We start from the raw sequence: 16,014 nt of genomic DNA on the forward strand, positions 1-16,014 counted from the left end.
ATGGGGACAAAGATTGTACTTTTTGGAGAAATGTCCTCTGGTCTGATGAAACAAAAATATAACTCTTTGGCCATAATGACCATCGTTATGTTTGGAGGAAAAAGGGGGATGCTTGCAAGCCGAAGAACACCATCCCAACCGCGAAGCACGGGGTGGCAGCATCATGTTCTGGGGGTTGCTTTGCTGCAGGAGGGACTGGTGCACTTCACAAAATAGATGACATCTTGAGTAAGGAAAGTTATGTGGATTTATTGAAGCAACATCAGTCAGGAAGTTAAAGCTTGGTCGTAAATGGGTCTTCCAAATGGACAATGACCCCAAGCATACTTCCAAAATTCTGGCAAAATGGCTTAAGGACAAAAAGTCAAGGTATTGGAGTGGCCATCACAAAGCCCTGACCTCAATCCCATAGAAGATTTGTGGGCAGAACTGAAAAAGCGTGTGCGAGCAAGGAGGCCTACAAACCTGACCCAGTTACACCAGCTCTGTCAGGAGGAATGGGGCAAAATTCACCCAACTTATTATGGGAAGCTTGTGGAAGGCTACCCAAAATGTTTCACCCAAGTTTAAACCGTTTAAAGGCAATGCTACCAAATACTAATTGAGCGTATGTAAACTTCTGACCCACTGGGAATGTGATGAAAGAAATTAAAGCTGAAATAAATAATTCTCTCGAATATTATTCTGACATTTCACATTCTTAAAATAAAAGTGGTGATCCTAACTGACCTAATACAGAGAATGTTTACTAGGATTAAATGTCAGGATTGTGAAAAACTGAGTTTAAATGTATTTGGCTAAGGTGTATGTTAACTTCTGATTTCAACTGTAGATTTTTAATCGGAAGGTGTCCTCCAATTGACACACATGTCATATTCTCTAGCATAATTCAACAACAGTAATTCATGGGGCAGTCTAGACAGCACAGGTAGGGTAGACAGTAGAGGTCGACCGATTATGATTTTTCAACGCCAATACCGATTATTGGAGGACCCCCAAAAAAGCCGATACCGATTTAATCTGCTGATTTATTTGTGATAATGACAATTACAACAATACTGAATGAACACTTATTTTAACTTAATATAATACATCAATAAAATCAATTTAGCCTCAAGTAAATAATGAAACATGTTCAATTTGGTTTAAATAATGAAAAAACAAAGTGTTGGAGAAGAAAGTAAAAGTGCAATATGTGCTATGTATGAAAGCTAACGTTTCAGTCCCTTGCTCAGAACATGAGAACATATGAAAGCTGGTGGTTCCTTTTAACATGAGTCTTCAATTCTCCCAGGTAAGAAGTTTTAGGTTGTAGTTATTATATGAATTATAGGACTATTTCCCTCTATACCATGTGTCTTTCATTAACCTTTGACTATTGGATGTTCTTATAGGCACTTTAGTATTGCCAGTGTAACAGTATAGCTTCCGTCCCTCTCCTCGCTCCTCCCTGTGTTCGAACTATCAACACAACAACAACAGCCACCATCGAAGCAGTGTTACCCATGCAGAGCAAGGGCAACAACTACTAGAAGGCTCAGAGTGAGTGACGTTTGAAACGCTATTAGCGTGCGCTAACTAGCTAGCCATTTCACTTCGGTTACACCAGCCTCATCTCGGGAGTTGATAGGCTTGAAGTCATGAGGCACAACGAAGAGCTCCTGGCAAAATGCACGAAAGTGCTGTTTGAATGAATGTTTACGCGCCTGCTTCCGCCTACCACCGCTCACTCAGACACTTAGATACTTGTATGCTCAGTCAGATTATATGCAATGCAGGACACGCTAGATAATATCTAGTAATATCATCAACCATGTGTAGTTAACTAGTGATTATGATTGATTGTTTTTTATAAGATAAGTTTAATGCTAGCTAGCAACTTACCTTGGCTTACTGCATTCGCCTAACAGTCTCCTTGTGGAGGGCAACTCGAGAGAGGCACGTCGTTATTGCTATTATTACTATTTAACTGTAAGGTTGCAAGATTGGATCCCCCGAGCTGACAAGGTACAAGGCAGTTCCTAGGCCGTCATAAAAAATAAGAATGTGTTCTTAACTTACTTGCCTAGTTAAATAAAGGTATACAAAATACAATTATAATTTAAATCGGCAAATCGGCGCCCAAAAATACTGATTGTTATGAAAACTTGAAATCGGCCCTAATTAATCGGCCATTCCGATTAATCGGTCGACCTCTAGTAGACAGAGCAGGTGTTTGGTCGTTGCAGCCCTGTTCCACCCATTTATGTTAATTAATTGATATTCTGTATTCAGATACACCTGCTGTATTTATGTAAATGAGGCACATTTCATTTTCTTTATTTTATCAGAATCTTTTTTTTTTTAAATACAGCCTACAATAAGAAAATGTTTGAGTACATAACAAAATTCAATTAGACAATAAATACATGCCTGAATTCACACACAAATCCCTGTACTCCATAATTTGTCCATGCCAGTAAACATTTTGTGCTATAATTCTGTCAATATCTGATGGATTATAAAAATACATTTTAAAAAGTTGAGTATCTTCATCCATTGTCCAGCTGTTGCATTTATTAGAATCGTTTTTATAACCTTTCAACATTTTCCGTTGCTAATGAGATGGTTGAGTCTCTATAACCTTGTGACGTGAAAATAACCCTCCTGATGAACCACATTACAGGTTTCCTGTAGTGAGTCTGCTCCCCATCCCTGGTGGACGTCTAGGAACACCACTTGTCAGGTGATTCTAATAACTGCTTGAACTGTTGTGACTGCTGTGCGGACAAACGGCGTGTCAAATGATCTCATGGTGAAAAGGAGCACTCCATTATGAAAGCCGGCCCGACGGCTCTGGTAAGGAAGGTCACCAGCAATTAACCTCAGAACTGGAAGAGGCCCCCGCCAAGGCATTCTCAGATTTGAGGACGATTGGCTGTGACAAAATCAACGTAAACAGTAAGACATGGCATACGCCGGGATGTTTACATCGCTGCAGCAGAGCCTGAGTTGAGAACAAACAGCGCCTCACAAAGTGATGGGTAGCATGTAAATGCTTTATTCAGCTGAAGTGCATTTTTTTTGGCCCGGTTGGATTGAAGTAGCTGAGCTGTACACAGACACTACATTCCTCTTGCTCTTAGGCCCTACTGTGGTGGATGGGACTGGGAGATGTATTTGACTCTTCTAGTTGTGGTTAGAGGTCCATTCACACATCCTGCAACACATCATGCCCAGCCCACAGGCGGTATCAAAACACTTAAGACAGTTTCCTGTGTTGTACCAGTGCTCTATACAGGAGTCTGTGAAGTGGCTAAATGCAGGTGTCTGAATGACAGGGAGGGGACAGACTCAAAGGTTTGTGTGAGGAGCTGTGCTGGATCTGTTTGTCAGGCCCCCAGCTAGCATCATGTCATGTGAAATAACCCTCCCCCTATGGGTGCGGCCAGCCGAAAATGTGAAATGACAGGCTGACCTAGAGTCAGAATTTTGGACACACCTACTCATTCTAGGGTTTTTCTTTATTTTTTCTATTTTATATATTATAGAATGATAGTGAAGACATCAACACTATGAAATAACACATATGGAATCATGTAGTAACCAAAAAAGTGTTAAACAAATCAAAATATAGTTGAGATTCTTCAAAGTAGCCACCCTTTGCCTTGATAACAGATTTGCACACTCTTTGCATTCTCTCAACCAGCTTCATGAGGTAGTCACTTGAAATGCATTTCAATTAACAGGTGTGCCTTGTTAATTTGTGGAATTTCTTTCATTCTTAATGTGTTTGAGCCAATCAGTTGTGTTGTGACAAGGTAGGGGTGGTATACAGAATATAGCCCTATTTGGTAAAATACCAAATCCATATTATGGCAAGAACAGCTCAAATAAGCAAAGAGAAACAACAGTCCATCATTACTTTAAGATGACAGGGAGGGGACAGACAGAGAACCATGATGAAACTGGTTCTCATGAGAACCGCCACAGGAAAGGAAGACCCAGAGTTTCCTCTGCTGCTGAGGATAAGTTTGTTCGAGTTACCAGCCTCAGAAATGGCAGCCCAAGTAAATGCTTCAGAGTTAAAAAATCTAGACACATCTCAACATCAACTGTTCAGAGGAGACTCTGTGAATCAGGTCTTCATGGTTGAATTGCTGCAAAGAAACCACTACGAAAGGACACCAATAATAAGAAGCGACTTGCTTGGGAGAAGAACCAAGAGCAATGGACATTTGACCGGTGGAAATCTGTCCTTTGGCGTGATGAGTCCAAATTTGAGATTTTTGGTTCCAACCGATGTGCCTTTGTGAGACGCAGAGTCGGTGAACAGATGATTTCCGCATGTGTGGTTCCCACCGTGAAGCATGGAGGAGGAGGTGTGGGGGTGCTTTACTGGTGGCACTGTCAGTGATTTATTTAGAATTCAAGGCACACTTAACCAGCATTGCTACCACAGCATTCTGCAGCGATTTGCCATCCCAATCTGGTTTGCGCTTAGTGGGACTATCATTTGTTTTTCAACAGGATAACAATCACCCGACCTCAACCCAACTGAGATGATTTGGGATGAGTTGAACAGCAGAGTGAAGGAAAAGCAGTCAACAAGTGCATATTTGGAAACTTTCAAAACAGTTGGAAAAGCATTCCTCGTGAAGCTGGTTGAGAGAATGCCAAGAGTGTGCAAAGCTGTCATCGAGACAAAGGGTGCCTACTTTGAAGAATCTCAAATTTAAAATCTATTTCGATTTGTTTAACACTTTTTTTGGTTACTACATGAGTCCATATGTGTTGCTTCATATGTTTGATGTCTTCACTATTATTCTACAATGTAGAAAATAGTACAAATAAAGAAAAACTCTTGAATGAGTAGGTGTGTCCAAACTTTTGACTGGTACTGTATGTTGTACTCATATGAGCTATTTGTATGACTTAGAAATTTGCTAATTAGTTGTTGAGCTGGAAATGTTCATGTTTACGATATTTATTTAAATTTTTATTCAGTCAACCCTCTCATTTAATCCAAAATGAAACACGCCATGTGATTTGAGTATCATAGGAGAACAAAATCAGAGTTTATTTCTCGCCTTGTCAGTTTCCTAAACAAATGGTCTATTTAACAAGCCAGACCCTCCCTCCCTCTGAGCAGTTTGTTTCTCTCTGTGTTGAAGCCTGTGTTGTTGCTTTTAATTGAAAGCGACATCCCGCTTCATGTCAGGCAAAGCTGTCTCACATTTCTCTCTTTCACACTCACAGCTTCCCTGTTATGCTTTCCCAACTCTCTTTATGTGGCCAGAACATTGAATGTTTTTCTATTTGTCCCTCAGTAGAGGGTGAAAAGAAGGAGGAGGGGGAAAGGGCAGTTGTTTGCTTTGACAGCAGTGAAGGGCCAGGATGTAATCCTTCCCCCTCCAAGTCCAGAGCCAAGAGCCGTCCACGCACAGGCACACAGGCACAGACACAGGCACACAGGCACACAGGCACACACACAGGCACACACACGCACACAGGCTTTCACACACAGTCACACACATATGATTCGGTGCTCTGAGGAATAACTTAATGTAAATGAACAGCAGGGAAACCAGTCCATGGCAAGCACGCGCCTTCTCAACAGACAGCCTGAGTCCTACACACCTCAGTCCAGACTCCAGAGACAGCAAAGCACATTTACATTTACATTTAAGTCATTTAGCAGACGCTCTTATCCAGAGCGACTTACAAATTGGTGCATACACCTTATGACATCCAGTGGAACAGCCACTTTACAATAGTGCATCTAAATCTTTTTAGGGGGGGGGGGGTGAGAAGGATTACTTACCCTATCCTAGGTATTCCTTGAAGAGGTGGGGTTTCAGGTGTCTCCGGAAGGTGGTGATTGACTCCGCTGTCCTGGCGTCGTGAGGGAGTTTGTTCCACCATTGGGGGCCAGAGCAGCGAACAGTTTTGACTGGGCTGAGCGGGAACTGTACTTCCTCAGTGGTAGGGAGGCGAGCAGGCCAGAGGTGGATGAACGCAGTGCCCTTGTTTGGGTGTAGGGCCTGATCAGAGCCTGGAGGTACTGAGGTGCCGTTCCCCTCACAGCTCCGTAGGCAAGCACCATGGTCTTGTAGCGGATGCGAGCTTCAACTGGAAGCCAGTGGAGAGAGCGGAGGAGCGGGGTGACGTGAGAGAACTTGGGAAGGTTGAACACCAGACGGGCTGCGGCGTTCTGGATGAGTTGTAGGGGTTTAATGGCACAGGCAGGGAGCCCAGCCAACAGCGAGTTGCAGTAATCAAGACGGGAGATGACATGTGCCTGGATTAGGACCTGCGCCGCTTCCTGTGTGAGGCAGGGTCGTACTCTGCGGATGTTGTAGAGCATGAACCTACAGGAACGGGACACCGCCTTGATGTTAGTTGAGAACGACAGGTTTTCCAGGATCACGCCAAGGTTCTTAGCGCTCTGGGAGGAGGACACAATGGAGTTGTCAACCGTGATGGCGAGATCATGGAATGGGCAGTCCTTCCCCGGGAGGAAGAGGAGCTCCGTCTTGCTGAGGTTCAGCTTGAGGTGGTGATCCGTCATCCACACTGATATGTCTGCCAGACATGCAGAGATGCGATTCGCCACCTGGTCATCAGAAGGGGGAAAGGAGAAGATTAATTGTGTGTCGTCTGCATAGCAATGATAGGAGAGACCATGTGAGGTTATGACAGAGCCAAGTGACTTGGTGTATAGCGAGAATAAGAGAGGGCCTAGAACAGAGCCCTGGGGGACACCAGTGGTGAGAGCACGTGGTGAGGAGACAGATTCTCGCCACGCCACCTGGTAGGAGCGACCTGTCAGGTAGGACGCAATCCAAGCGTGGGCCGCGCCGGAGATGCCCAACTCGGAGAGGGTGGAGAGGAGGATCTGATGGTTCACAGTATCGAAGGCAGCCGATAGGTCGAGAAGGATGGGAGCAGAGGAGAGAGAGTTAGCTTTAGCAGTGCGGAGCGCCTCCGTGATGCAGAGAAGAGCAGTCTCAGTTGAATGACTAGTCTTGAAACCTGACTGATTTGGATCAAGAAGGTCATTCTGAGAGAGATAGCGGTAGAGCTGGCCAAGGACCGCACGCTCAAGAGTTTTGGAGAGGAAAGAGAGAAGGGATACTGGTCTGTAGTTGTTGACATCGGAGGGATCGAGTGTAGGTTTTTTCAGAAGGGGTGCAACTCTCGCTCTCTTGAAGACGGAAGGGACGTAGCCAGCGGTCAGGGATGAGTTGATGAGCGAGGTGAGGTAAGGGAGAAGGTCTCCGGAAATGGTCTGGAGAAGAGAGGAGGGGATAGGGTCAAGCGGGCAGGTTGTTGGGCGGCCGGCCGTCACAAGACGCGAGATTTCATCTGGAGAGAGAGGGGAGAAAGAGGTCAGAGCATAAGGTAGGGCAGTGTGAGCAGAACCAGCGGTGTCGTTTGACTTAGCAAACGAGGATCGGATGTTGTCGACCTTCTTTTCAAAATGGTTGACGAAGTCATCTGCAGAGAGGGAGGAGGGGGGGGGGGGGGGAGGAGGATTCAGGAGGGAGGAGAAGGTGGCAAAGAGCTTCCTAGGGTTAGAGGCAGATGCTTGGAATTTAGAATGGTAGAAAGTGGCTTTAGCAGCAGAGACAGAGGAGGAAAATGTAGAGAGGAGGGAGTGAAAGGATGCCAGGTCCGCAGGAGGCGATTTTCCTCCATTTCCGCTCGGCTGCCCGGAGCCCTGTTCTGTGAGCTCGCAATGAGTCGTCGAGCCACGGAGCGGGAGGGGAGGACCGAGCCGGCCTGGAGGATGGGGGACATAGAGAGTCAAAGGATGCAGAAAGGGAGGAGAGGAGGGTTGAGGAGGCAGAATCAGGAGATAGGTTGGAGAAGGTTTGAGCAGAGGGAAGAGATGATAGGATGGAAGAGGAGAGAGTAGCGGGGGAGAGAGAGCGAAGGTTGGGACGGCGCGATACCATCCGAGTAGGGGCAGTGTGGGAAGTGTTGGATGAGAGCGAGAAGGAAAAGGATACAAGGTAGTGGTCGGAGACTTGGAGGGGAGTTGCAATGAGGTTAGTGGAAGAACAGCATCTAGTAAAGATGAGGTCAAGCGTATTGCCTGCCTTGTGAGTAGGGGGGGGAAGGTGAGAGGGTGAGGTCAAAAGAGGAGAGGAGTGGAAAGGAGGCAGAGAGGAATGAGTCAAAGGTAGACGTGGGGAGGTTAAAGTCGCCCAGAACTGTGAGAGGTGAGCCGTCCTCAGGAAAGGAGCTTATCAAGGCATCAAGCTCATTGATGAACTCTCCAAGGGAACCTGGAGGGCGATAAATGATAAGGATGTTAAGCTTGAAAGGGCTGGTAACTGTGACAGCATGGAATTCAAAGGAGGCGATAGACAGATGGGTAAGGGGAGAAAGAGAGAAAGACCACTTGGGAGAGATGAGGATCCCGGTGCCACCACCCCGCTGACCAGAAGCTCTCGGGGTAGCCTACCACACAGAAGCTCTCAACTAGCCTACCACACATGGTCTTAAGGACGTGGCACAGATGACATTTATATGGTTTAGGTAGACGCCATGACACGGAGGCAGGCCATATCAGGGATGGTGCCAACCAGACACTTGTTGGTCAAGTGTTGTGTGTAGTGCCCATTGGCAGAGAGTTGGCACAGACCTGTGTGAGCATGATGGAACTTGTAGAGAGAAGTGCTGCTGGAATGGCGTCTATCTATCTTGTATCTTTCCTGGAGGCTTCAGCAGTAAGATACATACATACTTTTGTCCAGGTTCCAGGAGAGTCATCTCTCAGTCTTCTGAGCATTCACACACTCAGGATCCTCTCCTCTTTATCCCCCTAACAATTACCCCAACAATAGTGTGCGTGGGACAATCCAGTGATGTCACCCCTCACTCTGTCTTTGCCCCTATCCCATTTCTGTGCTGCACACTTGGCAGGGTTTCAAACACAGCCTGGGGGGAAATGATAGCGGTCTCACGTACATGCATTCATGCTCACACACACAATAGCATGTCAGAAAGCTCACATCACGCGCACCTCTGAGCCGAGTCCCATTCAGTCACTAACAAAGAGTGAGGATTAAAAATGTGTTTTGCTGAGCCTTGTAGCTTGGCCATGAGTTTGTTGTCCTTGACTCAGTAATATGGCTGATCAAAATAAGTTTACCTACGCTCGAAACATAACATTTACTCTATGCTTATATCTCATCAGTATCTTCAGTGTAAGCTGTTGTTGTTTTATTTCATTTTCCTCTTTGGGGGGAGAGAGAACATTCAAGGCCCCCTGCCAAACGTAGCTGGATTCTTTCTGGGTTTTAAAACAGGAAATATTGATCTTGGGCGACCATTTCAAAACCGATTTCCTTTTGGTCTGCCTTGTGGACAGCGCTACACCGTCATTTGGTCAGACCCAAAGTTTTACTTAAAACCATGAATGGATCCCAGTGTTGTTGTAGTATCACCAACAGGGGTTTGGAGCTACACACTGTACGCCCCTCTCCCTGCCTTGTTCAATCTGTGCTGCTCTTGGTCAAACACAAAACCTACCACAGAGATTGGGAGGTCTGTGCAGATACCATAGATAACTCTGGTTCCATGGGTCCCCCAGAGGGGAGAGAGGGGTATACCGAGCCAAAGATACACATGGGCATGAGCATTCGTGAATATGTACTGTATACGTGCTGACACACACACTCTCTCACACACACACACCCTGCTGTACTGTGTGCTCTGGCAGTGGCAGCAGGGACCCATGTGTTAATGCTTATGCCACTCCTCATGCCATTAGTCAAGCTTTACTAGAACCACCATACAGCATTGCAGTCCTGACAGAATATTACAGCCCAGGCCACAAAAAAACAGACTTCAATGAATGTGTTGACATGACTGCTGATCCCAGAAAACCATTATTTTCCTCTAACTATAAACACAAACTGGGAAATGTGACCTTTGGCCCACGGGGCTCCAATATATATATATATATATATATATATATATGGTCTATGGTGTGTGTATATAGTCTATGGTGTGTGTGTATATAGTCTATGGTGTATGGTTGGTTTGCAGTGGTATGTAATGGGTGAGTGTTGGACTGGTGGGAGCAATACACTGGTACTGTGTCTGGCCTAATTAGAATCACATGTGCTTCATCAATCACTGTAGTGTAAGGCATGGAGCGAGGGAGAGCGGGATGGATCCAGGTTATGGCGGTGTGTAGAGAAGAATGAGGGTCGCAGTATAATGTAAAGAAAACAGATGTAGACTGACCGGTGAGTGTCTGTGACACAGGGCCTAGTGAGTTATATGACTGACATCGAGCATGGTGCTGCTCTGCTGTTGGGGAGAGATACGAGATTGTTTATTTAACCTGAGGACAGCAGGGGTGGCTAGGACTACTCTCCCTCCCTGACTGCCTTGGTGTGGTGCTGTCTTGTCATATACTGTATATAGTGATGTCATTACACCTGCAAATTGAACAACCTGTCCACTCTGACTTTGGCTCACGTCCCTGTCAGTCGTAAGTTGACGTTGATTTTATGACTGATGAGGGAGGTTAGAGGACTGACGAGAGGGAGGTTAGAGGACTGACGAGAGGGAGGTTAGAGGACTGACGAGAGGGAGGTTAGAGGACTGACGAGAGGGAGGTTAGAGGACTGACGAGAGGGAGGTTAGAGGACTGACGAGAGGGAGGTTAGAGGACTGACGAGAGGGAGGTTAGAGGACTGACGAGAGGGGGAGGTTAGAGGACTGACGAGAGGGGAGGTTAGAGGACTGACGAGAGGGGGAGGTTAGAGGACTGACGAGAGGGGGAGGTTAGAGGACTGACGAGAGGGGGGAGGTTAGAGGACTGACGAGAGGGGAGGTTAGAGGAGGACGAGAGGGGAGGTTAGAGGACTGACGAGAGGGGAGGTTAGAGGACTGACGAGGGGAGGTTAGAGGACTGACGAGAGGGGAGGTTAGAGGACTGACGAGAGGGGGAGGTTAGAGGACTGACGAGAGGGGGGAGGTTAGAGGACTGACGAGAGGGGGGGAGGTTAGAGGACTGACGAGAGGGGGAGGTTAGAGGACTGACGAGAGGGGAGGTTAGAGGACTGACGAGAGGGGAGGTTAGAGGACTGACGAGAGGGGGGGAGGTTAGAGGACTGACGAGAGGGGGAGGTTAGAGGACTGACGAGAGGGGAGGTTAGAGGACTGACGAGAGGGGAGGTTGGAGGTTTTACCCCATCTCTTCCAGAGGATTCTGCCTTCTCACCGTCCACGTTTCATCTGCCTCTCCACACACCTTTCCACATTAGGACCTCTGTTAGCATGGAAGGATGACATTATGTAAAGAATAGTCCAAAGGGAGAAGTTAGAATGGATATGATTCAGTCTCCCTGAGGGGAGCCTTGTTAGAGGACATCAAAAACTAGAGAAACATGGGAATGGATGAATAAAAGGTTAGAGGACTGACGGTTCAGATGGGATGGTTAGTAGGACTGTTTACGTATGGTTCAGGGAGGTTAGTATGGACTTGTTTATGGTATGGTTCAGAGATATGCTTGGGGAGGTTCAGTAGGACTGACAGTATGATATGCTTGGTTATGGGGTTCAGTATGATATGGTTCAGTATGATGGGTTATGGTTGTTCTCTGTGGTTTTACCCCATCTCTTCCAGATGTTCGTCATTCTGCCTTCTCACCGTCCACGTTTCATCTGCCTCTCCACACACCTTTCCACATTAGCACAGACCTCTGTTAGCATGGAAGGATGATAACCATTATGTAAAGAATAGTCCAAAGGGAGAAGTTAGAATGCTTCAGATATGATTCAGTCTCCCTGTAGGGTTGTAATTCTCTGCCTTGTCCAGAGACATCAAAAACTAGAGAAACATGGGAATGGATGAATAAAAGCGATATGCTTGGTTATGGTACGGTTCAGTATGATATGGTTCAGTATGATATGCTTGTTTATGGTATGGTTCAGTATGATATGGTTCAGTATGATATGCTTGTTTATGGTATGGTTCAGTATGATATGCTTGGTTATGGTATGGTTCAGTATGATATGGTTCAGTATGATATGCTTGGTTATGGTATGGTTCAGTATGATATGGTTCAGTATGATATGCATGGTTATGGTATGGTTCAGTATGATATGGTTCAGTATGATATGCTTGGTTATGGTATGGTTCAGTATGGTATGGTTCAGTATGATATGCTTGGTTATGGTATGGTTCAGTATGATATGGTTCAGTATGATATGCTTGGTTATGGTATGGTTCAGTATGATATGGTTCAGTATGATATGCATGGTTATGGTATGGTTCAGTATGATATGGTCCAGTATGATATGCTTGGCTATGGTATGGTTCAGTATGATATGCTTGGTTATGGTATGGTTCAGTATGATATGGTTCAGTATGATATGCTTGGCTATGGTATGGTTCAGTATGATATGCTTGGTTATGGTATGGTTCAGTATGATATGCTTGGTTATGGTATGGTTCAGTATGATATGCTTGGCTATGGTATGGTTCAGTATGATATGCTTGGTTATGGTATGGTTCAGTATGATATGGTTCAGTATGATATGCTTGGTTATGGTATGGTTCAGTATGATATGCTTGGCTATGGTATGGTTCAGTATGATATGCTTGGTTATGGTATGGTTCAGTATGATATGCTTGGTTATGGTATGGTTCAGTATGATATGCTTGGTTATGGTATGGTTCAGTATGATATGGTTCAGTATGATATGCTTGGTTATGGTATGGTTCAGTATGATATGCTTGGTTATGGTATGGTTCAGTATGATATGCTTGGTTATGGTATGGTTCAGTATGATATGGTTCAGTATGATATGCTTGGCTATGGTATGGTTCAGTATGATATGCTTGGCTATGGTATGGTTCAGTATGATATGCTTGGTTATGGTATGGTTCAGTATGATATGCTTGGTTATGGTATGGTTCAGTATGATATGCTTGGCTATGGTATGGTTCAGTATGATATGCTTGGTTATGGTATGGTTCAGTATGATATGGTTCAGTATGATATGCTTGGCTATGGTATGGTTCAGTATGATATGCTTGGTTATGGTATGGTTCAGTATGATATGCTTGGTTATGGTATGGTTCAGTATGATATGCTTGGCTATGGTATGGTTCAGTATGATATGGTTCAGTATGATATGCTTGTTTATGGTATGGTTCAGTATGATATGCTTGGTTATGGTATGGTTCAGTATGATATGCTTGGTTATGGTATGGTTCAGTATGATATGCTTGGTTATGGTATGGTTCAGTATGATATGCTTGGTTATGGTATGGTTCAGTATGATATGGTTCAGTATGATATGCATGGTTATGGTATGGTTCAGTATGATATGGTTCAGTATGATATGCTTGGTTATGGTATGGTTCAGTATGGTATGGTTCAGTATGATATGCTTGGTTATGGTATGGTTCAGTATGATATGGTTCAGTATGATATGCTTGGTTATGGTATGGTTCAGTATGATATGGTTCAGTATGATATGCTTGGTTATGGTATGGTTCAGTATGATATGGTTCAGTATGATATGGTTCAGTATGATATGCTTGGTTATGGTATGGTTCAGTATGATATGCTTGGTTATGGTATGGTTCAGTATGATATGCTTGGCTATGGTATGGTTCAGTATGATATGCTTGGCTATGGTATGGTTCAGTATGATATGCTTGGTTATGGTATGGTTCAGTATGATATGGTTCAGTATGATATGCTTGGTTATGGTATGGTTCAGTATGATATGCTTGGCTATGGTATGGTTCAGTATGATATGCTTGGTTATGGTATGGTTCAGTATGATATGCTTGGTTATGGTATGGTTCAGTATGATATGCTTGGTTATGGTATGGTTCAGTATGATATGGTTCAGTATGATATGCTTGGTTATGGTATGGTTCAGTATGATATGGTAAAAAATGCTCTGTTCGCTGCTAAGGTATGCTTTGATTTTCCTTCCCAGCTGAGATACCAGCATGGCCTGTCCACTCCAGACCTCCGTCAGACCCTGCCCAACCTCAAGAACTTCCTGGAGCACGGCCTTCTAGTCCGATGGTAGGTACTTGTATAAGTGCACTCTCATTCTCTCACTGTCTTACTAGGCCACCCCACATAGCACTCTTGCTCTCACTATCTCTTACGTTACATATTTTTTCACTTCAGATGGTTTCAGTTTAAAATATTGGTGAATACAGCAGTGTATGTTTGGTTAAGGGGTTCTTCAAAACCAGCCTAAGGAGTTCAGAGTTAAACTCCACATGCGTTTGAACTTACTGTGTTTGTGTGCAGCTATTTCATGGGGTCTGATGGACGTCAGACATTCATTCAGATCTGCCGAGCCTCAGGCCGCAGACATTGAATGACGCCACCATAGAACCTGAGAATCAGTCCACAGTAGAGACTTTCTCAGACTACAGCCGTCAGTTCAACCATCACAGAACATTGACTTGAATGGGAATACCTGTTCTTGTAATTCTAATTCTATGACTCCAACCATCCAGCACACAGCCCTATAAAAGGGGAAATGATCCTCTTTGATCTGCTCTGCTCTCCCAGGGTCAGCAAAAGGAGAAAATGTGTTTTACAACCTTAATTGAATAACCTTTTGTTTTGAAAGGAAAGAGGCCATTTTTAAGCAAAGCAATTGAATCCTCCATATCCTCCTAATGGGAAGTGGAAGCCCTTAATAACCCTTTACACTCATGGGAATTGTCCTATATGTATAGGGCTAAATTGAACTGTTTGTAACAGAAGAAATATGAAAAGCAGATGCATAACCATGGTAGCAATTGAAAGGGAACAGTTTGGAGATTATGGGAAATATATTAATCCAGGTAGAGAGGGAGGGAGGGGAGGGAGTCAGACCCTAGCCCCCCTGTCCTGGGGCTGAGACAGGAGGTCGGGAGCCACTGTGTCCCCGTCCGACGATACCCCCCCGGACAGGGCCAACCAGGCAGGATATAACCCAACCCACTTTGCCAAAGCACAGGCCCCACACCACTAGAGGGATATCTAATACCTTACTCCCCTGAGTATAGCCCACAAAGATCTCCCCCACGGCACGAACCCGAGGGGGGCGCCAACCCCGACAGGAAGTTTACGTCTGTGATGCACCCCTCCTGGGGACGGCATGGAAGAGCACCAGTAAGCCAGTGACTCAGCCTCCGTAATAGGGTTAGAGGCAGGGAATCCCAGTGGAGAGAGGAGAACCGGCAGGCAGAGACAGCAAGGGCAGTATATCGCTCCAGTGCCTTTCTGTTCACCTTTACACCCCTGGGTCAGACTTCTCTCAATCATTTCACCTACTGTAGAGATGTTGTTGTTTCCGCAATTAAAACGGTCCGTTATAAATGGTAATCTGGGTCAGGTGGGCATCATTTGAAAGTTATAAAATACAATATTACAGTGTTAGGCTTTCCCAATGCAGTTCCGGGAAACAGATCATCATTTTGGTGCGCATAGAAAGGAGTCATGATTGCATTTAGGTGCTTGTGCAGCAGAACATTTCCTTCACAATAAACAAAGGCTCATTCTGTTCAGAACAACCCAGGGTATAGCGCCATGTCCTCTTGTAACTGTACATCAAACAGAGTGATCATAAACATTGACAGTGTATATTACATGAGTTTTATGATTTGGGATGTGAAGTGCACATTTTGTATGACATCAAAGTTGTATTTATTATAATCCTCAAGGTCTTGTCTTTCAAAATACATTGAGTCCTCTTAATCCAAACCCATTCAGAGCTGTGAAGCGCAGACCCTGAGCTCTGACCGGCTGTCAGTCAAAACCCATTCAGAGCTGTGAAGCGCAGACCCTGAGCTCTGACCGGCTGTCTGTCAAAACCCATTCAGAGCTGTGAAGCGCAGACCCTGAGCTCTGACCGGCTGTCTGTCAAAACCCATTCAGAGCTGTGAAGCGCAGACCCTGAGCTCTGACCGGCTGTCTGTCAAAACCCATTCAGAGTTGTGAAGCGCAGACCCTGAGCTCTGACCGGCTGTCTGTCAAAACC

At 45.1% G+C, this 16,014-nt stretch overlaps 1 protein-coding gene across 1 annotated transcript in view; it reads left to right on the forward strand.

Moving 5' to 3' along the window:
• LOC118390101 (UV radiation resistance-associated gene protein-like) overlaps positions 1-16,014 on the forward strand; it is a 137,055-nt gene that overhangs the window by 111,342 nt on the left and 9,699 nt on the right. The window contains exon 14 of the mRNA XM_035780325.2: positions 13,966-14,057. Coding sequence (XP_035636218.1) covers positions 13,966-14,057 — 92 coding nt within the window. The remainder of the gene's footprint in view (positions 1-13,965; positions 14,058-16,014) is intronic.

The sequence above is a fragment of the Oncorhynchus keta genome, chromosome 11 (assembly GCF_023373465.1).
Source record: "Oncorhynchus keta strain PuntledgeMale-10-30-2019 chromosome 11, Oket_V2, whole genome shotgun sequence".
NCBI classification, from domain to species: Eukaryota; Metazoa; Chordata; class Actinopteri; order Salmoniformes; family Salmonidae; genus Oncorhynchus; species Oncorhynchus keta.